Raw genomic sequence first — 25,888 nt, 5'->3', positions numbered from 1 at the left:
ATTCATAAATACTTTAACTTTTAAACATATCTTCAACAAGAGGTTTTAACCACTTCCCCGTAAGAGCACACTGGGTATGACCTAGATGTTGTAAACCTACAAGGACCACCTGCAACCTCATCTGACCCCTCACACCCCTGCACCCCACACCCACGGCCCCTGCGCGCAGCTGGCTGGCCAGCGGCTCAGACGTTCATACCACCGCTGGACCTGCCAGGACGGCTCCACCGCAGCTGAAGCACGGACATGGATGGCCTTTCAGCCTGCAGAGGAGTCTTAGACAGATGTTCCTTTCCTAAATCCTTACAATCTTTAAAAGCACAGGGAGGATTTGGAAGGGATTCCCTCCTCAGAAGCTAGCATACTGCTGGTTCCTAGCACTGTTTTCCTTTTGTTAAACTTCACCTTCTGCCTGTGCCAGCCACATCCCCGCGGACAACGGGAGGAGGCTGGCTTGCACACGACATGTATTCAAGCCAGTTATTCACAACCTGGGCACCGATTAAAACACTGCTTCGACAAAAGGCAAAATCAGGCTTTTGGTCACATTTCCTCTTTTATTCATACGCCAGGCACTGTGCCGGATGCCAGGTGCTCATGGTGGACAGGTAAATGCTGCCCTTAGGAGGCTTGCAAACCACCGAAACACTGTCCACATTTAGGCCAGTGACCTTCTGGGGACGCTGCAAACCTGCAGTTAGGAGCCTGCAGAGATGGGTGAATATCCCATCGGAGCCAGAGCTCACTGTCCCCATAGCTCGCACGCCCATTTGCTTGACAGCTGCAAGTGGACATGTCAGATGGTTGGCTCCGTGTGACGCTGGGATGGTTTGCTACAGCACAATGTGGCAGGTGGGTGAGGAAAACTTTAATAGGAACTTCTCAGTAAATAAGTCTGAGCAACAGCATAAAGAGGCAGCAGAGTTTCTCTTCCTAGTAACTGTACTAAAATTGCTGAGCCCCTGCCAGCTACCAGACATTGTGCTAGGTGGTGGTACCATTGCAAAACAATCCGTTTTACTGGAAAACCACTGTTATAAGAATTTATGTTTGTTCCATAAATGACCTGAAAAGAAATACAATTGACAGCTTTCAAAATGGTGAAATATAATGTGTGAAGTATGATAAAAATTATTTGTTGTTACATTGGGTCAATATTTTTCTTGCTTATACATGTATCCAACAAAGATACAAAGGAAGGAGTGATAGAAAAAGGAAAGCAGAGTTACGAGAGAAAGCAAGGTCATCTCTGAGTGTTGCAAGGGAATAATGCAGAAGAAAATTTACCACTCAGTGCATTTAACAAAATAGTAATATTCCAAAAACCGACATGAGATGAAGAGGATTAAACAAAAAACGGACACAGAAAGCCTGCGCTCACAGTGTTTGTAGACAGCCTGTGATCCCAGCACTTCGTAATGCTGCTACTTTAGAATTTAACACGTTACGGACCACAGTCTGCATGCCTAGCTCCCATCTGATTCGACCTGAGCACAGGGGCCGCGTCTCACTATTCTTTACATCTCGTGCACATCCTTTCAGACATTTGCTGAAGGAATCGAAAGCAATCACTGAATGAATATGAAATACACATTCTCCTGCATGGGGTCATCAAGGAAGGTGTCACAAAGAGGGTGGGACACTGGGCATTTCCACAGGCAAAAACTGGAAAGCACATTGCAACACGAGCGAAAGGACAAAGTGTGCAGACAGTGTAGGCCGCCCTGTGAAGGAGACTGTCGCCCAGATGCCCAGACATGGAAGCCCTGAGGGCCTCAGACAAGAGCTGTTTTATTCCACAGGCATCACAGAGGCTCTCGGGTGCCTGCAGTCAGGGGGTACCACAGTCCCGGCACACCCTGGAAAGGTGACTTGGGCAGCTCTGTGCAGGATTAGGAGAGACACAGGACGGGGACTCAGCCGGGTTCCACTGCAATAAACCCAGGTGAGAGTTCACAAAGACTTGAACGAGGGGGTGGCAATATAAAAATTAAAAATAAAAATAAAAAATGAGTGAGAGAGAATGAACTAAGAGAAGAATCGAGGGAATTTAGGGAATAACGGAGGCATGTCACAGAGAATATAAACATCACAGAGACGGATGTTAACACAGGAGAAGGAGAGAATGGGGCTCTCTGAAAAGATGAGGTTCATCAGGAGTCTATACACGCCTCATCTTTGCAATTAGGCTACAGTATTTCGACTAAAAACACAACTTTACTTTGGCCCACTAGACCCCACTGATGAAGAAACAAGGACCTAGCAAAGATACACAGTCTAATTAAAAGGTAGCACCTTGTTGGAGCAGTTCAGTGCTGTCAGCCTGGGAGCCAGGAAGGACTCGGCAGAGAAGGTGCAGTCAGAACCCACAGCAATTACCGACAAAGATGCTGCCACGCGTCATACGACCCAACTTGTCTACTTCAAATAATAACTGAGCATAGAAATAAACATTGATGTCTTCATAACAACTAAGCAGGGCTGAGAGGTGGCCAGTGAACGAGGTGTCTTCTGCAGCTGGCCACGTCACCCAGATGCCTAAACTACAGGGTTCTAACACTACAGCTCCAGAAATCAAATTGTTTTCCCTAGAGTGTATAGTAAATTTTTTCTATACGAGTTAATGCAATAGAAATAGGACTGTCGCCCCTGAAATCATGTAGCTAGGACAGCAATGATAAGCATATTACTATTCTCCAACAGTAAGTCTTAAACAGCTACCCTTAGATTGGGAGTTCTAAGCACCTGCTGTGCTACACCTTGGAGGACGAAAACCTTCAGCTCCAGAAAGCCAAACATGGTGCACCTCTGCTGACGGCACAGCTACGTGAACATCAGAGCGGAGCCCACAGACTCCCTTGCTCACTTTCTCAACATGCAAGTTAATGATACCGCCAATGATAAAGGAAAAATCTGTTTAGGAGTAAAAACATTCTACTTATTTTATCTCACTTTTATTTATAACTTAATAGCAGCAGCAATACTAATGCATTCTATCATCTAAAAACATCTAAGAAAGTAAAGCCTTTGTGTTTTCACCGGTTGGAAAAAAAATCCTTCTCTAAAAAGTACAATACAAACACTTTAAATAACTGAGTTATAAATCAAATACAAAATGCCTAACTTATTTTTCAGACATAAGGTGAAGAAAGACCATTTAAAACATCACAAATTCAGTGGTACCTTCACCACAGAAATTATTGGTATAACGCTCTCCGGTGCAAAAACAGTGCTTTATTAATTCCCCATTAAGTCATTTCCCAAGTAGACTGTCATCTCCCAACAGTTCTCAAAAGAAGCATCTTGTAAACCAAGCTGGAATGTCTCTACACTCAAAAGAAATTCCTGGAGTCAAGTCACTAGACCTGTACTGGGTCCATTTCACAGAGACAAGTAAGTAAGCATGTTCTTAAAATACCAAAGAAATAAACCCCTATGTGCAATGTGATAATAGAGACCCACTCCCCAAATGAACCAAGGATCTGAAGGAGAGGGTGGCAAAATCAGTATGCGAGAATGGGTGTGCGGAGGAAGTTTCTCTTTCTTCTTCCCTTCTTTTTCCTTCCTGCCTCCCTCGCTCCCCACTTCCAGGTTTGCCTGTCCGATATACAATGAACATTGTTAAAGCCAACCACATCAATGGATTGAAAAAGTGCAGCTCTTTCAGGAAGTGCCCCCAAGGCCTGTCATCAGGCTCCTGCATGAATCCCAGTCCTCATAACGGCTGACATTCACTGAGCCTGGTAATACATATTTCACGTGTGTATCTCAAATAATCCTCAAAATAGTCCTCTTCATCACGAGTGGGACTATGCTCTACATTTTATACAGAAAGAAAGTGAGGAGAGAGGTTAAACTAATGCAGGTGGTGCAGAGGTCTGGCCCTGAGCCTGGCACACAGCCAGGGAGCCACACTACCCAACAACCGCCTCAAGACCACAGCCTGCCACCTCCAGGACCCAGCAGCCACCCTGCTAATGGGCATGTCAGTCTTCAACGCCAGTCATCCCTCAGCGCTTCTCTTTCTACATCCATTCTGGGGTAGCTGGATTTACAGGAATGCAACCAAACCATGGCCTAGTAGGGCTAAAGAAAGAAAACAGGAAATCAGTAGGTTCAGGGGGTTGCAAATGTTTGTGCAGTTCTTTTCCTGGCAAAGCAAGAACTTCCGACTCCATCATGACATCAAGGAACAAATCCTTCTCCTCACCATACAGTAATGACTTTCTGGAGGAAGAGTAAAGACTTAAATGTAAAAAGCAAAACTTTAAAACTTTTCGATGGAAATATAGGAAGATATCTAAAAAACAGAAACCACAAATGAGAAAACTGACATATATTTACTGCATTCAAATTAAAAAAGGAAAAAAAAATTTCTGAAAATACCACAAATGAGGAATTCAAAGATAAACCACAGGAACCCAGAAATAAAACCACATAAATATGGACAATAATTTTTGACAAAGAAGCTAAAAACATACAATGGAGGAAAGACAGCCTCTTCAATAAATGGTGCTGGGAGAATTGGATAGCCACGTGCAAAAGAATGAAACTGCACTGCTGTTTGTCACCATGTACCAAAATTAATTCAAAATGTTTCAAAGACTTAAGCATAAGACCTGACACAATAAACTGCATAGAAGAAAACATAGGTACTAAACTTATGGACCTTGGGTTCAAAGAGCATTTTATGAATTTGACTCCAAAGGCAAGGGAAGTAAAAGCTAGAATAAATGAATGGGACTATATGAAACTTAAAAGCTTTTGCGCAGCAAAAGAAACCATCGACAAAATAAAGAGGCAACCAACTGAATGGGAGAAGATTTTTGCAAACGGAGCCTCCGATAAGGGGCTAATATCCAAAATATACAAGGAACTCATGCAACTCAACAACAAAAAAACAAACAACCCAATTGAAAAATGGGCAGAGGACTTGAAGAGACATTTCTCCAAAGAGGACATACAAACGGCAAACAGACATATGAAAAAATGCTCAACATCACTAATCATCAGAGAAATGCAAATCAAAACAACAATGAGATATCACCTCACCCCAGTCAGAATGGCTACCATCAACAAGACAAATAGTAACAAATGTTGGAGAGGCTGTGGAGAAAAAGGAACCCTCATACACTGTTGGTGGGAATGCAGACTGGTGCAGCCGTTATGGAAGGCAGTGTGGAGGTTCCTCCAAAAATTACGAATAGAATTGCCATATGACCCAGCAATCCCTCTCCTGGGTATCTACCCAAAAAATCTGAAAACATTTATACATAAAGACACATGTGCTCCAATGCTCATTGCAGCTTTATTTATGGTGGCCAAGACAAGGAAACAACCAAAATGTCCTTTGATTGATGAATGGATAAAGAAGTTGTGGTATATATATACACAATGGAATACTATTCGGCGGTAAGAAAAGATGATACTGGAACATTTGTGACAACATGGAGGGATCTTGAGAGTATTATGCTAAGCGAAATAAGTCAGACAGAAAAAGCAGAGAACCATGTGATTTCACTGATGTGTGGTATATAAACCAAAAACAACAAAAGAACAAGACAAACAAATGAGAAACAGAAACCTATAGACACAGACAATAGTTTAGTGGTTACCAGAGGGTAAGGGGGTTTGGGGGGTGGGAGATGAGGGTAAGGGGGATCAAATATACGGTGATGGAAGGAGAACTGACTCTGGGTGGTGAACACGCAATGGGATTTATAGATGATGTAATACAGAATTGTACACCTGAAATCTATGTAATTTTACTAACAATTGTCACCCCAATAAATTTAAAAAAAAGAAAAAAAAAGATAAACTACAGACACCAGACGACAGGTGCCACTCTTGGAACAAGGAGATGTGTGCAGACTCTCCATGACCCCCGCACCTGCCAGGGGAGCAGAGTCCCAATTCCCCTGCCCACCACTGTCTGGTATCTGGTACTGATCAGAATTTTAAAAGTTTTGCCAAATTAATGGGTGTGAAGTTTCACATTTCCCTGATTATTCTACAATTACTAGAGACATTGAGCATCTTTGTACGTGGTTACTGGAGACAAAAATTTTGAGGTTCTCCATACTGTTTGCCCAGTTTCTTTCTGGGTTGTGTTTTCCTTACCTATCTGTAAGAGTTCATTTAGAATTAATATTTTAACAAAAATACATACACTGTTAAAATTTTCTACAAATGCCTTATGATTTTACAGCTTTTATAGAACTCAAAGAATCCAAACAAGCGAACAAAGAGAAACAATTATGCTCAGACTTAAAGTATGAATTTAGAGTGAAATGGATGCTGTCCTAAAGTAAACCATCAGTGTTTCATTTAGTAATAGAAAGATCATTTGCAAGTGTCATATTTGACTTGCTGGCGACTTCTGATTTTGAACCATTACATGAGCCACCCTGATCAATGTTGTATTTTTGTTTGTAAACAATCAACTCTTTAATTCCAGATCAATGTAGAACTTTACACATATACTGACAAAGTATATGAATTAACAATTCTCAAAAGAGTAAATAGCCTCATTAGTAGTCAGAAAGATATTAACTAAATCAATCAATTCCCATTTTCTAGAAATCTAAGTGGCAAAGAATTATTGCATGGTAACAGCCAATGCTGGTGACAAAATACAGTGACAGTCCCACAGTGCGGGTGGGTATATAATTCGATTCAACCTAGAGTGCAGTGAAATGCAGCAATCTGCAGCAAAACCTTACACATGTTCATAGCGTCTGACCGACGTAGTGGTTTCACCTCGAAGGATTTGTTCAAAGGAAATAATCAGTCACAAGGTTCCCCAGCCCACCCGAGGATGTCCATGCCAGCATCACACCTGGATTTAGCATCATTCATTAAATGTACAGGGCACTGGAAAGGTGGCTCCCGGACAGCTCCAGGCAGGAACAGACATGCTTCTTAAAAAAACTGATTCTGTAAGATTAGAGTGAGGCACCCCGTTCCCCTAATTCCCACTCCTAGCTCAAGCCTGGCCAGAGCTTCCTGTCACAGGACCTACAGCAACTGCTTCAGGTGGAAGTACGTCCCCCAAACCCTCCTAGCAGGTTTTGGACAGTTACTGAAAGAGTCCTTTCATGTTTTTGAGGATTACAGTGCTGTGCCATCAGTCTCGGACTGTGGGCTGACAATTATGCCTCCCTGATGAAAAGAGCCTACCCCAGAGATGGGGACTCTAAGACACTGTCTGAGCCCTGAAGCCCCACCTCACCTTGACTTGCAACAAGAACCAGTAAATCCTACTGTTGGTTACCTGCCTTAGTGAATTTTTGTCACTGAGCAACCAAAGTGCCCTAATATGTTCATTTTTTTCCCCACTAAAGTAAAATGGAATTAAATTTTTAGACTACCTCACAGGGCATTTAATTTTCTCCCTTTGAGATGAAACTCTTCTAGAAAATCTAACACAATTCTGGTAGACTTTCTGCTAACTATGCAGATGTACCTAAACAAGATATTTAGCACAAAATCTGCACATTCCATTATTTCAAACAAGCCCATTTTCCTACCCGACACAGAGTAACCATGCTATTCAGAAAACTGAAACAAATCCTTACCTATCCAGTTACTCCACTCTCAGTCACTATATCATTTCAACAGAATGTGGAGCTCCCCCCAAAAGAGATACACAATACTGAACCCATATTACTTATGCCAATACAGAACCAAATTAGGAAAAAGATATTAATATTTGTAAAATTCTTTCACTTCTCATGTAAGCTAAACTTTTGGTATTTTCTCCAACCATATCTCATTGGTCAGAAACAAGGAAAATATTAAACAAAACAATTTTTAATGACAGATTTTTTCTTTTGATTCACAGCTGAAAGAAAGGCCAAGCAATTTGCAATGATATGGATAGACCTAGAGAACATTATGCTAAGTGAAATAAGTCAATTGGAGAAAGACAAATACCATAGGATCTCCCTTATATGTGGAATCTAAAGAACTGAATAAATGAGCAAAGGAAACAGAAGCAGTCTGAAAGACAATAGAGGAAAAACTGACAGGTGCTACCGTGTTTCCCCAAAAATAAGACCTAGCCTGGCAATCAGCTCTAACGCATCTTTTGGAGCAAAACCCGGTATTAGTTTACTATTAAGACCCAGTCTTATGTAATATCATATCATATCATATCATATCATATCATATATCATATAATAATCAGGTATAATATAATATAATAATCAGGTATAATACTCAGTCTTATATTAATTTTTGCTCCAAAAGACGCAGTAGAGCTGATTGTCCGGCTAGGTCTTATTTTTGGGGAAACACGGTAAATGGTGGGGGGATGAGGGAGAAGAGGACATTAGAAAGCACAAATTGGTAACTACAATATTGGGGGATATGAAAGTCAGTTTGAGGAATATAAGTAATAATGTTGTAAAGTTTTTGTAGGGTGTGAGATGGGCACTTGTCTTATTAGGGAGAGCATTTCATATACAGTGTAGATGCCTGACTGCTGCACTATACACCTGAAGATGAAGCTGAATAATATTGAATGTCAACTATAATTTTATATATATATGTATATATATGTATATATATATGTGTGTGTATATATGGTCATGAGTTATGGAGTACAGCATAGGGAATAATAGTCAGTGGAACTGTAAGAGCTATATATGTTGTCAGAGGGGTAGTAGATTGGGGGAGGGGCTTATTACTTTGTAAGGGGTATAAATGTCTATTACACCGTTTTGTACACCTGAAACTAATAAACAAAAAGGCCCAAAGAGCCAGTAACTAGATAATCTAGATTTATTAATATAATGTCAAGCACCTTAAGAATAGCCAATAGTTTGGAGTTACACACATGCAAATAACATAAGTATTTGGATGTGTAAACATGACCTCTTAGAACACATTATTCCATTTTCTGTAGCTGGTCTTTTCTTTGTTTTTGTTTTTAACAGCTTTATTGACATATAATTGACATACAATAAACTGCAGATATTTAAGTTGTAAATTTAGTAAGTTCTGACATATGAGGTGTGATCAAAAAGTACAGTGAATGTTTACATTAAAAAAAATAATTACAGTTAAAGACACATTGTCATTAATCCCCCTCAAAATACACCCCTAGCTTCGAACACACTTATCCCATTGTTCTTGCCACTTTCTGAAGCAGTTTGGAAGTCCTCTTCATAAATGCCTTTAGTTGCGCTGTCGTGGCTGCCTCAATACCCTGAATCTATTCAAAATGTTTAACTTTCATGGTGATTTTGATTTTGGGGAAGAGCCGGAAGTTGTACGGTACCATACCCCGTGAATAAGGTGGATAATTACATACCGTAATGTTTTTATTTGACAGAAATTGCTGTACCAGAAGCAATGGGTGACACGGAGCCTCTCCATCGTGATCACAAAATACAGTGAATGCTGCTGTTTCCAAGTGCCATCCAACGGAAAGGCAGGGACCTTCAATACGGGAAGCGGCGCTCAAACCTTAGTAACAGTGTGTGACTAGTTTCAACTTGTTCGGTGCAGTCAGTCAGGTGTGAGCTATGGTTGAGAGAAGGTGTGTTTTAAAGTGTGGTGTAAATCATCCTCCATCATGACAACGCTCCGTGTCACGCATCGCTTTTGGTATATGGCAATTTCTGTCAAATAAAAACATTACGGTGTGTCCTCATCCACCTTATCACTGGATCTGGCACCATGTGACTTCTGGCTCTTCCCCAAAGTCAAAATGATTGAGGACATTGAGGCAGCCATGACAGTGCCACTAAAGACACTCACAAAAGAAGACTTCCAGAACTGCTTCAGAAAGTGGCAAGAACGATGGGATAAGTGTGTTTGAAGCGAGGGGGAGTATTTTGAGGGGGATTGATGGCAATGTGTCTTTTACTGTAATAAATTTTGTTTATATTAAAACATTCACAGTACTGTTTGATCACACCTCATATGTGGGAACGTTGCCACACTCCTTTAAGCACTGAAAGTCTCACGCACTTTATAACCCTCCCACGCCATCGTCCGCCCGTCTCCAGGCAACCACTGATCTGCACTCTGCCATTACAGATGTTTGTGTTTTTTAGAACTGTATATAAACCTTTTTATTGATGAGTAGAATGCCATGCTATGGCTATAATATTTTGTTTATTCATTCATCTATAGATGGGCATATAGATTATTTCCATTGTGGGGCTATAATAAATAAAACTGGTATGAACACTCATATACAAGTTTTTGTATGAGCATATCCTTCCATTTTCTAAGGGTGGAATGGCTGGATAATATGGTAGGTGTATGCGGAATGTTTTTAAAAATTGCTAAACTATTTTGCAAAGTGGTTATACCATTTTACATTTCCACCAGCAGTGTAAGCGTTCCACGCTGTCCATATCCTCACCAACACTTGGCATGGTCAGTCTTTTCAAAAATCATCTGGAAACCTTCTTAAAACAGAGATTCCTCGATGCCTTCACCCTCTGCCAAACAAAACCCTACTGACTGATTAGGATTTAGACTATTGCTTCATGACTATTACTACTGGAATCAAAACTACAAATGCCATGAATGAGATGAAGAGATATTTCTTGGGAGATAAAAAATGTTATGCAAATATACAGTATTATTACTTTATCGAATTTTATTTTGTTTAAATTATTTACACCTAGAAGTGAAAACTAAAGTCAGGGGTGTTTATTCATTATTTTTTTTCTAATACTTGTTTAATTCTCACTGTGTTTCTAATGAAGAAAAAAGTTCTTGATTAAATATGGCAATTGTTACAGTCAATGGAAATTAGCAAATTAAAGTCATAGCATTGTTTTTAGAATAGAAAGAATCCTTTTTTAAGAGGACTAATACAGAGTCCCCAAAGGAACTACAACATAAAAAACAGGAAAATAAAACAATAAAGGTAAAAACTCTGACCAGAGATGAGAAGCTAAAGATTAAGGCTCCTTTCAAAACATAATGACAATCTAAAACTTGTCACTGAAAATCATATACCTAATATTATGGTTATAATCATAAAGAAGCCAGGGCCTCACGACACACTTTTCTGCAGCAGTCTATCATGTTCTTGAGTAAGGGAAACAAACAAAAACACCACCCAACCATCTTCCTCTCCTACTAAAATAAAGAGTGCAAAGCTCTTAATTATAAGAGAACTTAATTTTTAAAGATGTCACATAGCAGGACTAAAATAAAAAGTGTGGGCAAATTTAGGCGTGATACCATAAATTACCTGAGAAAAGACGTAAGACATACTTGACACAAAATGGACATCAGAGAAGATATAACTGAAGGTGTCTACAGAGCAGACACAAGGACTGACAGAATAAATAAATGAGAGGAAAAACACATGATAAACTCCTACAGTGTTTTTCTTGGTTTTTCTTTTGGAAATGGAAGCAGCAGGATATGTCCCGTGAGCCGTAGCAATTAAACACTGACTCTGCTATACAATATTCAAAAGACTTAGATGCAGAGTGTCACAGAATCATTATACTGGAGCAATACAAATTTAAGAGATCATACAGGCAAGTTTTTTTTAAAAGGTGAAGAGATATGAGTAACAACACCACAAAAAAGAGCTCTGCCCAGCACAAGCTCCACGTTTTAATGGATGGCAACTGAAAGGCCAAATGCTTAAGTCATCAAGATGGGTATCAGTGTCCAGGAGGTAGATGAGGGAGGTATATTCCTCTTGCCTGAAAGGGATGCGAAAGCAAAACAAGAACCCACAATTTTTCTGATGTATCAGTACGATTAGAGAACATAATTTTCCCTTTCTGAACTATTTCAGAGATTCTGTCTCCACTCAGTGGTCCCGTTTTTTCTAAGCAAAATAAAGCAACCCTTTTATTTTCATATATAATGTCAGCTTTAGAAACTACGGTCTCCTTTATAAGCCACACTAATACCTTATGATGGATCTTTCAACAAGTACTGATGCTTTTCTCCAAAAAAGTATTATCTGCCCCCCAAAATGATCAACTTATTCACACCAGATGTTCACATTCACACAACTACAGATGCCCTTGGTACTTTCTGGGTACATCTTAAATACCAAAATCAAGCTTCAAATTCAATATTTCCTTCCTCCTCAATGATTGTAAATCACAATTAAAAAATTAAAAAGCCTGGATCTTAACTTTCAATCAATATAATTCACATAAAATATTAGCTTTGTATATTTAGAAGAGAGAAATTAAATCAGCAAGGTGATCAATCAATTTTCAATTATATTTGGCATCTGGACAAGGTGATGGGTCATGTAGTTACAGGTGTCACGGTGACCAAATGAGAGGGTTCACATTTTAAGGAATCCACAAATTGAGTGTATAAATTAGCACTATTATTCACTAATAAGTTTTTTTCTTTTAATACCATTTCACCTAGACATTCTACACTGTTATAATTTAAAAAGGACACCTACAGGAGTATATTTAAAGGCTCCATTTAAAGCCAAATGGATGACTATAATTAACCAAAGAACTGCAGTTCAATGAATTTTAACCAATAGATTTTTAAGTGAAGTTTGTACATATAAGATTCCCAGTCAAAATATATAATGTATATATAGACATCTTTCTTTATAAGTTCACCTTTAAAAAATTGTAGCACATACTATAAAGTTCAGCTACACTCTTAGCACTGATTTAATTGATAAAGATCCTTTATGCTAGTAAAACAAATTGCTAAAACTAATACTCTAAAGCACAAATTTTTGCATGAAATTTAGCTCATACATTATTTTATACTGTATACTTACTACATCAAACTTCTGAGTGATGTTCCCTTGGATATCAAGTAAATACACCTTGCCATAGTGTGTGCCCAGTGCCAAAAACTGTAAGAAGAACAGAGGGGTCAGTTTGTCAATGTACCATTAACACACAATTAGGAATAAAACCGTTTTCAAAGTCGAGAGTCCTAATGCATTAAGTGCTCTGCGATGCCTTGGAGGACATGCATTCCTTGGAGAAGACGCATTTCCAGCTTCAGGGAAGGAACAGGACAGGGCCCTCCTTACTGTGATAGTGCAGCGAGCTGGCCAAATGACGCGTGAGGACCCCCATCTACTGACAGCTGAGGGGGTGTGCGCTCTGTACACAATGCCCCATGGACGCAGGCAGCAAATTACAATGCAGCTGGGAAAGCACGACCAACCTGGGGCTGAACTCAAAGTCACACGGGGATGATTTAGCAACTTGCTTTAATTTGCAGCAAATGTGTAAATGTGTGCTATCATTTAAGTTCAACATATATATACACAACAAAATATTATTTAGAGAAGAAAATCCATGCCATATATCAAGAGATGAAAAGATTCAGATGTCCTTACGTATCGGTTAGCATCAAATTGTCTCTATAAAAGTTAATGTATAATATTGAGAGTAAACATTTATATTCTAATGCAAAAAAAACCCTTTTGTCACAAAATAATTGCTGAGCTACATATTAATTTTATGATATGAAACTAGTTCATAACTCCGACTATTCTTTTAATGCTTTGAAAAACTAACCCTTCAACAAACCAGAAGAAACTTTAGCACTACCTGAAATATAACATGAGATTTTTCTTCCCTTCTATTTCTTTACACATTACTCAAATAGTTCCAAATTTTCTGTTTTTCACTGCATACGAGCATGCTTCATTGCAACCTTTAATGAAATGTTCAAATTTACAGGCACTACTAAGCATTTCAGTCAAGCAGCACAATCTTTAAAAAAATAACCTTACAGAAAGTCATGATTTTAAAAGATTTACCAAAATGGAATTGCTTAAAATGAAATTTCAGTTCAGGCACTTAAAATATGAAGGTACATTAAAGAGGAGTCACAAAAAGGGAAAGAAGGGGTTCATTAGAAATTCATCCCCTGCGATGCCTTTCACTCCTGCAAGGTTGCCTTTTTCCAAGAAGAAAAAAGTCCCCTGGGTAAAAAAATCAATACTGGTTAATAAAACATCAGGTGTGCAGACATAACTAGGTATGACGAGTCCTGCCTGAGTGCACCAGGTGCCATGCCGATTACTCATCCAGGGCAGACAGCAAGCCTGGTGAGAACAGGATGCCGGGGCCCCGGAAAAGGAAGGGGCCAGAGGTAATTCTGGGGGGAAATTAGTCTGAATATTTAAACCAAACTGGGATGCCTTCTCCAAAGCCAAAGAACATTCATTCTTATCAGAAATAGAGGACTCAGATGGTTGTAATTTTTTTCTCTACAGTGACAATCTGACAATATGTGAATAAAAAACACACATACTACTAACTAAAAACAAACAACACTCCACTTCATTCTGAGGCTATCTATGGCAAAAGAATGAGTCTTAAAAGCTCACTGCATCCCAAGTACTAGGCAGTATTGATTCTCCTCATAAATACTGTATTTAGTTTGTCAGAAAACTAAGGGGGATTGGATCCGTAAAACGCTTTACTCCTGGGTCACTCTCCAACACCTCTGTGAAGGCCGTACTTGACCTTCCAATTATACTTTATTTTATTAAATTTTTAAAGGTTCTATGCAGGGTACTTGATCCAAACATTAATTCCTTCCCTTTTCCTTTTTTCAAAATTACTAGTTTAAAACTTTTTAATATATAAGGAAAGGAAACATAAAACAATTATTTTGATTTTACATTTTCAACCTAAAATTACTTTAGAACATTTTTGAAAAAAACAACACGGTGGGTTTTATGACAAGTTACCTTTTGTTTATGAAAACTAATCATTCAGATTAAATGATCACTGCTCCCTTTAGAAATAGCTCTATGTGCTCTTAAAAAATTTATTTAACTACCAAATTATTAATAAGTCATACTTACATTTACTAATTTTTTGACTACTTAAACTAATCAAAAATAGAAAACTGGCCACAAATCACAGATGTAAATACAAATCCTTTAAATGTGACTCTCTAGTCATGAAAAGCCTTGCGCTTTTGTAACTATTGATGTGTTGTTGTCTTTTTTCTTTTGAACCTGAGACCACTTAAAATACAGGATGGGCAAAGAATAAATTTAATTAGCACTTTTCATGTTTAATTACGGAAACTTGACTCACTGTATAATCAGATTGTGCATCCAATCCTTCTGGACCATTCCCAAGCATACCTGCTTTTAACTCCATGATTGGGATTTTTGTACGTAAACAGCAGACACCACAGAGGAACAGGAAGTAGCACCTTTCCGCTGTGGTGAGCAGAATCCTATCATCTACATCTCACGTGACATTTTACAGTATTCTAAGCATCAGAGCAGGGAGTGCCTTCCATTACAGGAGGATGCAAATCCGGGAGTTGAAGTGACTTCCCTGCAAAGAGTCAATAAGTGGCAGAGCCAGGGCCAGAATTAAGAGCTAAAACACTGTCCACTGGACCAGAAACCTCACAAATGGAATACGGGCCTCAGATTAAGAGTACACGTTCTAAAAGTTAGCACAGGCTACAGTTCTGACTGTCAGCTCCTTGGCCAGGTTGGTTGAAGTCGTTCTCCATTTCGTCCATTCAGCGGTTATTCAACACACAACACACAAAAGCACCTAAAATATGTACAGACAATAAGCAAGCATGACTTAAAGGGGTGATAGTATAATGAGGGAGATAGAAAAGTTAATTATAATAAAAGAGTATGCTTAAAATGGAATAGCTCTAAGACCCCATGACGTCAGCTGTGCTGAATTTTGAACTCTGAAGGAGGAGTCACACCACAAACACTGAGGCAGATGGGGCAGGCTGTGGGAACCACCATTTTAGGCAGAGTGGATACAACTTGTTCAAAGACATGGAATTACAAAAACAGCAGAACAAAGTCTAGAAATTACAAGTAGTTTTATACAGCAGAAGCATCCAGTTAGTGTCCAGGGGAGGAGACAGGGGATGGGGCAGGAAAGGTTGGTTAATAGGAGGTATTTGAATAGTTATGGAGCGATGAAAGGTAGGAAAGTAAAGGGAAGAGGGTGTGTGTCCAAATCATAAGGACATCAGGAACAATAAAGAAGTCTAGGAAGGAGGCTCACATGATCAGATTTAAATTTCTGGAGGATTATTTTAGTAAAAGAACTGTTAGCAGTGTACTAGAATGAAAGCAAATCTGAAGGAAAACAGGTTGGTTCACAGTACATGCGTTAGTTCCAGGGAGAAATGAAGAAGGCCGCAATGAAAAGAAAGGCTCAGGAGAGGGGTACACTCACACAGGTGAGATGAGGGGGATCCAGGGGAAGGGATGTCATGAGTAAAACAGCCAAGAACTGCTATCAGAGCACCACACAGAAAATAGTAAGAAGTAAGGCTAATTACACAGAGGCAAGATCGCAGAGCGCCCCATGTACCGCATTAAGGAGCTTTGATTTTACGTAGTGGATTATGAAAATCATACAAGAGTTTTCAAATCCGTATTTTCGACAGATCATTCTGGCAACTGGGTGGCAGATGAGTATAAAGTACAAACATTATAGAGGCATGTGGGTGCAGGCAGATGAGGGCCTGCACTAGGGAAGGGGTGGCAAACAAATCGTCAGGACTTAGGAGATCTCGAGGTGGAAGGAGAGAAGGAGTCAGCTTTGGCTCACGGGACAAAGGAGGTGATAATGTCACCAGATGGGACAGAGAATACAAAATAGATGCCAGGTGACATGGCAAAGAGGATGGTTCATTACAGACAACATGCTGAGTTTCGGGCAAACACCAAACGAAAGGTGGAGATGTTTAGGAGGCACCTGGTACATAATAAGCACACTGTTCTGGGAAGGGGCAGTGGGCAGAGACCATGACATTTAAAATCAAGAAAAGTACAAATTTAGAAGAAATGTGGACAATGGACCAAGTCTTGGGGAAACCAAATGTAAGGGAAAGGTGGAGGTAAAAGGAAGTGAAAAAACCAGAGGGAGTAACAGAAATGACCAAGAAAATAATAGAATGGTGTCATGATGAAGACATTTTGAGAAGGTGAGAGCCACAGTTTTAAAAGCAGGAAAATGCACCTGAATTGGTGAATGGAGACACACAATGTGGAACATTCATACAATTGGAGACTATTCAGCAGTAAAAAGGAATGAAGTCAACACCTGCTATACCACAAGGAATCTCAAAAACAGTACACTAAGTGAAAGAACCACACACAAGAGACCAAACAATGTATGATTCCAGTTACATGAAATGTCCAAATTAGCAAATCCATCAAGACAGAAAGCAGATTAGTGTTTATGTGGGGCTAGAGTTAGGTCTGTCCTGTGACACAGCATGTATTGTTAGGAGAGAAGGATGAAATAAGATGAGGTGAAGAACAAAAGTGGACGAAAAGGCCCTTGAAGAGGACGAGGAAAACGTCCTGTGGGTAAGGATGGCCACGCATTCGGCTGAGCTGGGAAGGAAGGGCTCAGGAACCGAGGCTGAACACCCCTTCCAGTTACATGTGCCTTAATTAAACAGAAGTGACATCATCCTCGGAGTGGCTAAGGGGGAATGAGGACTACGGAAGCTGATGAAGAACAAATATATAACAGGAGGCACAATAAAGGAGAGGGGTGGAACAGAACTGAAGATGCTGGCAAAGTTAGGACGGCTAACCATTGAGAGTTAGAAAATGTATAGCAATAGAAAGTACAGATCAGGGCTCCACAATGTCACAGAGCAGGGGTCGTAGGGAAATTAACACAGAAGTGTAAAGGATAAAAAGGGTTAAAAGAGAGCGCGCTAAAGACCCTCAAGTTCCAGGTACTGACAGCACCCAGAGTGTGGCCTTCATGGTGGGGGGACAGAACAGGGCAGACATTGAACTCAATTAGGCTGAACAACGGCAAGGCCAGTCTTCAGTGAGTGCAGAAAAGTGACAAGGAAGTTGGCAGACGGTGGCGCATCCCAAAGGCGGGTGTCTCAAAGGACGGGGTTTCTGGTGAAACGAGACACAGCAAGCATTCTAGTAACATGTTGAACAAGTAAATCTGTTTATAATGGATCAGAATTTGAAGTCCCATGGACTGGGTGGGGCGAGGAGGAGGAGGCAGCACAGCTGGTAAGAGGATGAAGCCCGGAGACGGATCAGACTTGGGGAGTCTGCCTTTCGTGGGGGGAACGAAGCTCGCTCATGGGGTTCACAGGGAAGAACAGGGCATTGGTTGAAACTGCCTGGCCTCCAATACTCCGTTATGACACATTTTGTTCTGGTCCAAGAATGCGCTAAGGGTGCCCTGCAGTTCTTAGCCTGCTTACAGCAAAGACCCAGATGTGGATACATTAATTCATTCAGATAAAATATAATTAACAAGTTGGGCCTTTCTTCTGATTTCTAATACCTCCAGTGTAATCCCTTCTACTCTTAAGAAAGCACTAAGCTCCAACATGGTTTCTAATCTTACAACTTTTCTACTCTATTACTTACGGTTTGAGCAATTAAATGATAGTTTCCAAAAACCACTTGCTCTGAATCTTTCATATTCACCACCGTCTAAATTCTACTTGATACATCCTTGCAGTGCTCTATGTGTAAATACATACACACATATATATGTATATGTATATAATAGTTTTGGTTGTACTTTTGATTTTCTGTTGGTGAGGAAGGAGGGAAGAACAGTGGCAGGAAGACACAATTACTATACAAAACCACCAGTAAAAGCATCAGGACTCCAAAGTAGAAACAAACTTACAGTAGGAACGACTCCCAGAGAATCCTCGACAAGGGCCACCCTACCTTGTCATGCACGGTCATGCAGCTGGCTGCGTCCTTCTGGAGGATTTCAGTCACCCCATTGGAAAGCCTCTCATACTTCAGCTTGGGTTCCTCCTCACTCTCTTCTTCCTGCACAATAGAGCAGAGAAAATAAGAGCCGTCATGGATTTATCTGAAATTGTCTAAGACTCAAAATACATTTCTTAAGGGGGACCCAGACAGGGTTCCCTCAATGACTGTCAATAACTACAACTCCAGCTAAAGGTTAAAATCTTCATATTTCACTGTTTCAACTGTGTGTATCTACTGCTACAACTGCACTGGCAAAATAAACTCCGAAGCTGAAAACAAGATTATACATACATACTTACTGTTAACAATAATCGACTGGAATATTACAGTAAATAGACAGTGTCTGGCCCACTGTGCAGAATATGCCAACAAAAGGTGAGTGGGCAAAATACTAGTCAGCATGACCTCATGGTCATAGGACACAGCAGTAACACAGGAATACAATAAACCTCTAAAAGACATGAATTTTGTGTTTCCATAGTACACATATTTCTCTCAGATTTGAGAATATCTCATTTTAATTAGAAAGATATAATTTTTAAAAATTAAATCAAAGTGAAAGAAAACTGGAAATTTTATATAAAGCAAAGTGTATTCTTCCCCTTAGATAAAAATATTTTAGTATTTATTTGAAATAGCTGATAATACATGAACAATCATTACTTAGTTTATATTAGAAAATGTATTGTTTACTGTCATATAAATAAACTTACTTATACATTATAACCTTCTTATTCATTTTATGTGTATCATTACTAACTTCATGTTTAACCTCAGTGCGTACAGCATAAGATATCCTTAATCCTCATAGTTATGGAACGCAGTTAGGAATCTATATTGACTATAATGGCTGTGAATAAATCAAAGGTAATTATAAAAATTACTACAATGGTTCAGAAAAAGATTTCACTGCATCAATATGTAATGAGAAACCAAAAACATATGCATATACCAACAACTGGCCAAAACAGAAGTTCACAAAATAATCTACTCACAGACATTTCCTTCAAAATAATTGTATCATGTTCACCTTCCAGCTAGTTTTCGAGTAGCTTGAGGCACATCAACGCTCAAAATAACTAGAAAGGCTTAACGAAATATATAGCAACACCAGTCTGAGGCATCAATTAAAAAGCTGCTGAGGCAGCCTGAACTAGAAGGACCAACATTCCAAGGTGGGGGAGAAAACATGGACAAGTGAGCTGGCATTTGACAGCCATTCTTCCTGGAGGTGTTTACTAATTCTGGGTGCAGGACACAAGGCTGAACACTCAAGCTCTGTCTGGGAAGATAAGATGGCCATTGCTGGGGATAGGGAAAGTAGCAAACTTTTTTGTATCTGTGGGGATAGGCTGACAAAAATACAGACTTGAGTGACTAAGATCCCAGTGGAAGAGTGAGGCAGCCACTTTTCCCCATAAGACAACTGCCAATTTTCAAAGCTACAAGGTGTGATAAAAAAAATATATGGTAAATGTTTAAATTAAAAAAATGTATTACAGTAAAAGACACATTACCATTAACCCCCTCAAAATACTCCCCATTGCTTCGAACACACTTATCCCATCATTCTTGCCACTTTCTGAAGCCAGTCTGAAGTCCTCTCTCATGAGTGTCTTTAGTTGTGCTGTCGTGGCTGCCTCGATATTCTGAATCGATTCAAAATGTATAGCTTTCATGATCATTTTGACTTTGGGGAAGAGCCAGAAGTCACACGGTGCCAGATCTGGTGAATAAGGTGGATGAGGACACACCGTAATATTTTTATTTGATAGAAATTGCTATACCAGAAGCGCTATATGACATGGAACTTTTCCATTGTGATCACAAGATGCGGCGAATGCTGCTGCCGAGTGCCATCCAACAGAAAGGCAGGATCTTCGATACGGGAAGTGGCGCATCAAAACTTAGTAAGAGTATGTGACAAGTTTCAATTTGTTCAGTGCAGTCAGTCGGATGTGAGCTCTGTAAAGAGGTGTGTTTTAAAGTGTGCCGTAAATCATCCTCCATCATGACAATGCTCTGTATTACATATCACTTCTGGTACAGCAATTTCTGTCAAATAAACCATTACAGTTTGTCCTCATCTATCTTATTCACCGGACCTGACACCATGTGACTTCTGGCTCCTCCCCGAAATCAAAATGATTCAGGACATGGAGGCAGCCATGACAGCACAACTAAAGACACTCACGAAAGAGGACTTCCAGAACTGCTTCAGAAAGTGGCAAGAACAATAGGTTAAATGTGTTCAAAGTGAGGGGGAGTATCTTGAGGGGGAGAATTTTGAGGGGAATCAATGGCAACGTGTCTTTTACTGTAATGATTTTTTTTATTTAAACATTCACTGTATTGTTTGATCACACCTGGTATGTGAGGTCTGAGGCTAAAAAGCAAAACAGAAAGCCTCAAAAATGTAAGGGAAACGTAGAGGAAGTGAAAGAAGCAGAGGGAGTAACAGAAACAATGAAGAAAACAATATCAGAATGGTATTATGATGAAGACATTTTGAGAGGGTGAGGGCCACAGTTTTAAAAGCAGAAAAACGTACCTACACTGGTGAATGGAGAGACAAAACGTAGAACGTTCATACAATGGAAGACTATTCGGCAGTAAAATGAAGCAGATACCTGCTATACCACAAGGAATCTCAAAAACAGTACACTAATTGAAAGAACCAGACATAAGAGACCAAACAATGTATGATTTCTTTTATATGAAATGTCCAAAATAACAAATCCACAGAGACAGAAAGCAGGTTAGTGTTTATGTGGGACTAGAATTAGGTCTGTCCCATGACACAGCATGTATAGTTAGGAGAGAAGGATGAAATAAGATGCGCTGAGAAAATAAGAATTAATGCTCAGGAGTCATCAGCAAATGAGGTCCTGGTGAATACCAGACTCTCAATTGGAACTCCTGGGTCACAGGGGACACAAAAAAATTGCTTACCATAACATCAATCTATCCTTGACTCAGTTCAACCCATGACTGGAGTAAGGTACGTACCCCCAATTTATTTGTCCAGTAAAGGAAAGGTGACTCTTGGAAGACAGCGAACTTCCCCTTGGAGAAAGAAAACTACTGGGGCCTCTACAATTTTTCACTTACAATATTGGCAATTCAATAAAAAATTACCAGATATGCCACAAGACAGGACCAAATGACTAAAAATCAAGAAGAAAAAAGGACTTAAAGATAGACCCCTGAAAGATATAATTACGATAAAAAGAGCTTTAAATAACTATGACTACTATGTTCAGAAAAACAGAAGAAAAGATAGAGAAAATAAAAGAAAGAAATTTTCACAAGGAATTGTAATCTGTAAAAAACAGTCAAAAATTTTAGAACTGAAAAATGTAACTGAAATTATGAACTCAATGAATGGTTTAACCGAAGATTAGCAAAGTAAAAGACATGATTAGTGAAATGGAGAACAGGTCAAAATACATCCAAAAGGAAGCCTAGAGAAGAAAAATGGATGAAAAACACAAGAAAAGAACATGTGTGATATGTGGAACACAGTAAGAAGGCCTAACATGCTTTTAATTACAGTCTCAGAAGGATAAGGAAAATGGGTGTGAGGCAGGAGCAACATTTAAAGATGCAACAACTGAGAATTTATTAAAACATGACATCACCCCAAATTCAAGAAGCTTTGCACCCCAAAGCAGAATAAACATAAAGAAAATCACACCTAGGCACATCAGAGTAAAAAGAAAATTAAGGAAAGAAAAATGACTTGTAGAATAAAGAATAGTAAGTGTTGGGCCTACTGAAGATTATACAACTGACAGGACACGCCAGGCAGAGACTGCAAACTCAAATGTTTACAAGTCTTTACCTCTGGGGCAAAAAACTGCATCTTCAATGGAAAGAGGCATATCTGTGCGTAAGTGGAAAGGATAAGACATACCAAACATCATGTCATCGTCTCATAGGTTTAAGATCAGATTATCTCATTTCACTGTGATCTTAGGAAAAAAACAAAACCACTATGGAGAGTTAAGTATATTTATTCCACCTTACAAATTTTCAGTAAGCAATGATGATCAGAAATGTGATGTAATTTCATCAAGACACACACACACAAAGCCAAAATTCAAATTCAGTTATGATGCCCTGATCAACACACTATCCAATCTCCTACGAAAATGATGCCAGAAATCACAACAGAAGCCTCCACAATTTTTATGCCTATAAATACGAACTATATGATCAATAGAAAATGTTTAAAAATATGTTTATTTAGCAGGCACATTAAGTTATTTATTGCTGCATATTACACCAAAATGTACTGACTTAAAACAGCAATGAATATGTATTATCTTACAGAGTTTCTGTGGGTAAGCAATACAGGAGGGGCTCAACTGGGCAAGTTGGACTCAAGGTTTCTCCTGGGATTACAGGCAAGATGTTAGCTGAGGCTGCAACAATCTGAAGGCTCAACTGGGGTTAGAGGATCTGCCTCTCCGATGGCTCGCTCAAATGCTTGGCAAGCTGGTGCTGGCTGTTGGGGCAGGTGGGGGGAGGGGCTTCAGTTCCCTGCCTTATGGACCTCTCCATAGGGCAGCTTGAGTGTCCTCATGACATGGAACACAAATTCCCCAGAGTGAGTGATTCAAGAGAGAGCAAAGCGGAAGCCCCAAGGTTATATATGACCTAGCCTCAAGGTCACACACTGACACTTCTACAGTGGTGTACTGATCATAGGGTCAGCCATGATTCAGTGTGGGAAGGCAGGATACAAGGGCAGGAACAACAGGAGGTGAGCATCACTGGGGGCGATTGTGCAGGCCAGCTACAAGAGCAGTAACTAAGTTTTAAGAGCAATAAACCTGGTTAAAATCAGTATTCCATGCATATGATGAGCTGAAAAAATTTTTTCTCCAAGTATACACAAGCTATTCAGTAACAGAGTTGTTTATTTAGTAACAGAGTATTAAAATTAAGGTCAATGTACCTACTACTAATTTTCTAAGAATACCTTTAAGAACTAATAGCAACAAATGGAAGTATAATAACCAGTTAACTACAAGACCTATACTTCTTTAAAAGGGTAACTAATGATAATCAACCCAACTCAAGGAGCTGTTACATGTCAAAAAGTGATCTGTTGCTAAAATATGAAATAGCTAATTAATCAAGTCTAAAGAACCTAGAAAGAGCAAAATCACAGAAAGCAACAAATAAATACTTCTACTTATATACCTACAAGCAAGAAATAGAAATCATTACAAAGTTAATATTAAATGTGAGATGACATGTGCATTCTGAAATAATGTGTTAAATACAAATAGAATCCTAGACAGTAGTCTTTATAAGAAGATGCCACATGTTGCTCAAGTCTGGACATCAAATGTGCAACCAATGTGAAAAGTTAATTCTAGCCTCTTGACTATTTGCATAAAAGCACTCATCCACGGACCATTAAAGTTACTGTAAATAAGATTTGCCTGCCTTATTTATAAGTGACAACTAAATAATTCCTCTCACATAAACATACAAAAATAAATACTTTCACAACACAGTTCACTGAAGCATTCGTGCCAGGTTTCAAAAACCATAAAGAAAATGAAAACTCCAATATTAGGCACTTGATGTAGCATTTCACGCTTTTCTGACAGGTATCTTTTATGTTAAGTTAAAAGCAAGCTAACGGTGAGTTTTCAAGGTTTTCTTCTGCTTGCTGTAAACAAAGAAAATGGAAAATGAATCAAAAGTACAATTCACGGAGGTTATTCTGCTGTAGACTATACATCACATTTTAAATAAAAAACATTTTTCAAAAAATCAAGCAGATTTAATATAGATCTTCACTTTTTGAAAAATTTAAACAGGAAAAAAAGGCTTCTGTATGGTGTGAACTTTCATGGAAAACTACCCAGTATTAATGAAAAGCCAATCAATAATTTTTGTTAAATTTTAATAATCTTACAAACCTACAAATAAAACCATCAACAGTCTGAGTTGAGATGACAGTTAACTGCGTTTCTATGACAACCTAGTGGAATAGTACAAGTCCTGACTTGCAGCTAAGCGAAGATATGAGCAGAGTGACATTTACCCACACAAGAAAAATTTGCAGCTTTCCTTTAAAAAGAATCAATTCCACAACTAACATGGATTTTCATTAAGTACATAGCACTTTTAATTCAAGATAAGTCCTTTAAACCATCGTATAAAATTTTTAGAACACTATTTGAAAATTTGGAACACTATGTGAAATTTCATTTCACAGTAATTCTTGAGTTTTAATTTAAAAGTGAAAAACTACTTTTGCGGTTAACAAATTAAAGCAATTAAAAACTATGATTTTGATACTAATACCATAGAGTAAATTTGTGTGGAGACCTGTCACCTAATTTAGATTTCTATATCAACAAAAAATATGCATTTTCACCACATAATTTAAAATTTGTGTACAAGAAAATTTTTGGTGTTTTTAACCAATTTTTCATGTTGTTTTATTAACTTTAGTCATATCTTTCACACATCAGTATATTTCATATACCATTGCATTGTTACAGCCCAAATGCAGACTTGGATTTTATTTTTTTTAAAATGTGTGTCACATGAATTTTGGAGGTTAACAGAAAAATCATTATATTTTCTATTTTTACTATTAATATAGAATTTAAATTTTAATTCTGGATATCATTTATTAAAATCCAGTTTTGTCGTATTTGTTTTGTTTCACAAAATAAAATTATTAGATAGACTGAAGGAGAAAGGTGAGATATCTTATAAAGCCTAAGTTAAGCTAGTGGAAAATGCCACCAGTTGAGCTCTCCTAGACAGTTCAGACTCACTCTATGGAGACACTTTTACCCCATTCCGCTTCACCTAAGAAAGACCTCACCTGAAACTCAAGGAATTTTAATAAGGTGAATGGTTTAGTTGGTGTCATTCCATCAACTACAGCTGACTAGGAACAAATCCTTTTAATAAATATCCAATGTTTTAAAATTAGATACTATAGGGAACACTAACATCCTCAAAAAAAAAATAAAATCTTGTTGTTTAAAAAAAAAAAATGCAGCTTAAACTTCCACAGTGTAAAATCAAGCATTAATAAAAAGCAAATTAATAATCAAGCATGGGTATGAAGGTATAAAAACAAAGTCCTTCCTCCTCTAGAACATTCTCTCCAGAATTCTAATTACC

At 38.7% G+C, this 25,888-nt stretch overlaps 1 protein-coding gene across 4 annotated transcripts in view; it reads right to left on the bottom strand.

The window, feature by feature from the left end:
• Window positions 1-25,888, bottom strand: part of VPS41 (VPS41 subunit of HOPS complex) — a 170,830-nt gene that overhangs the window by 123,420 nt on the left and 21,522 nt on the right. For 2 of the 4 annotated variants that reach the window (XM_019710243.2, XM_074340530.1), the window contains 2 exons: window positions 18,671-18,778; window positions 12,752-12,829 (listed from right to left, as the gene is read on the bottom strand). In XM_019710243.2, the coding sequence (XP_019565802.1) occupies window positions 12,752-12,829; window positions 18,671-18,778 (186 nt within the window). The remainder of the gene's footprint in view (window positions 1-12,751; window positions 12,830-18,670; window positions 18,779-25,888) is intronic. The other 2 variants (XM_074340531.1, XM_074340532.1) reach the window with 1 other exon arrangement.

Source organism: Rhinolophus sinicus, linkage group LG09, assembly GCF_036562045.2.
Source record: "Rhinolophus sinicus isolate RSC01 linkage group LG09, ASM3656204v1, whole genome shotgun sequence".
NCBI classification, from domain to species: Eukaryota; Metazoa; Chordata; class Mammalia; order Chiroptera; family Rhinolophidae; genus Rhinolophus; species Rhinolophus sinicus.
The sequence above is the reverse complement of the archived record's forward strand: the minus strand, read 5'-3'. Positions and strand labels throughout refer to the sequence as shown.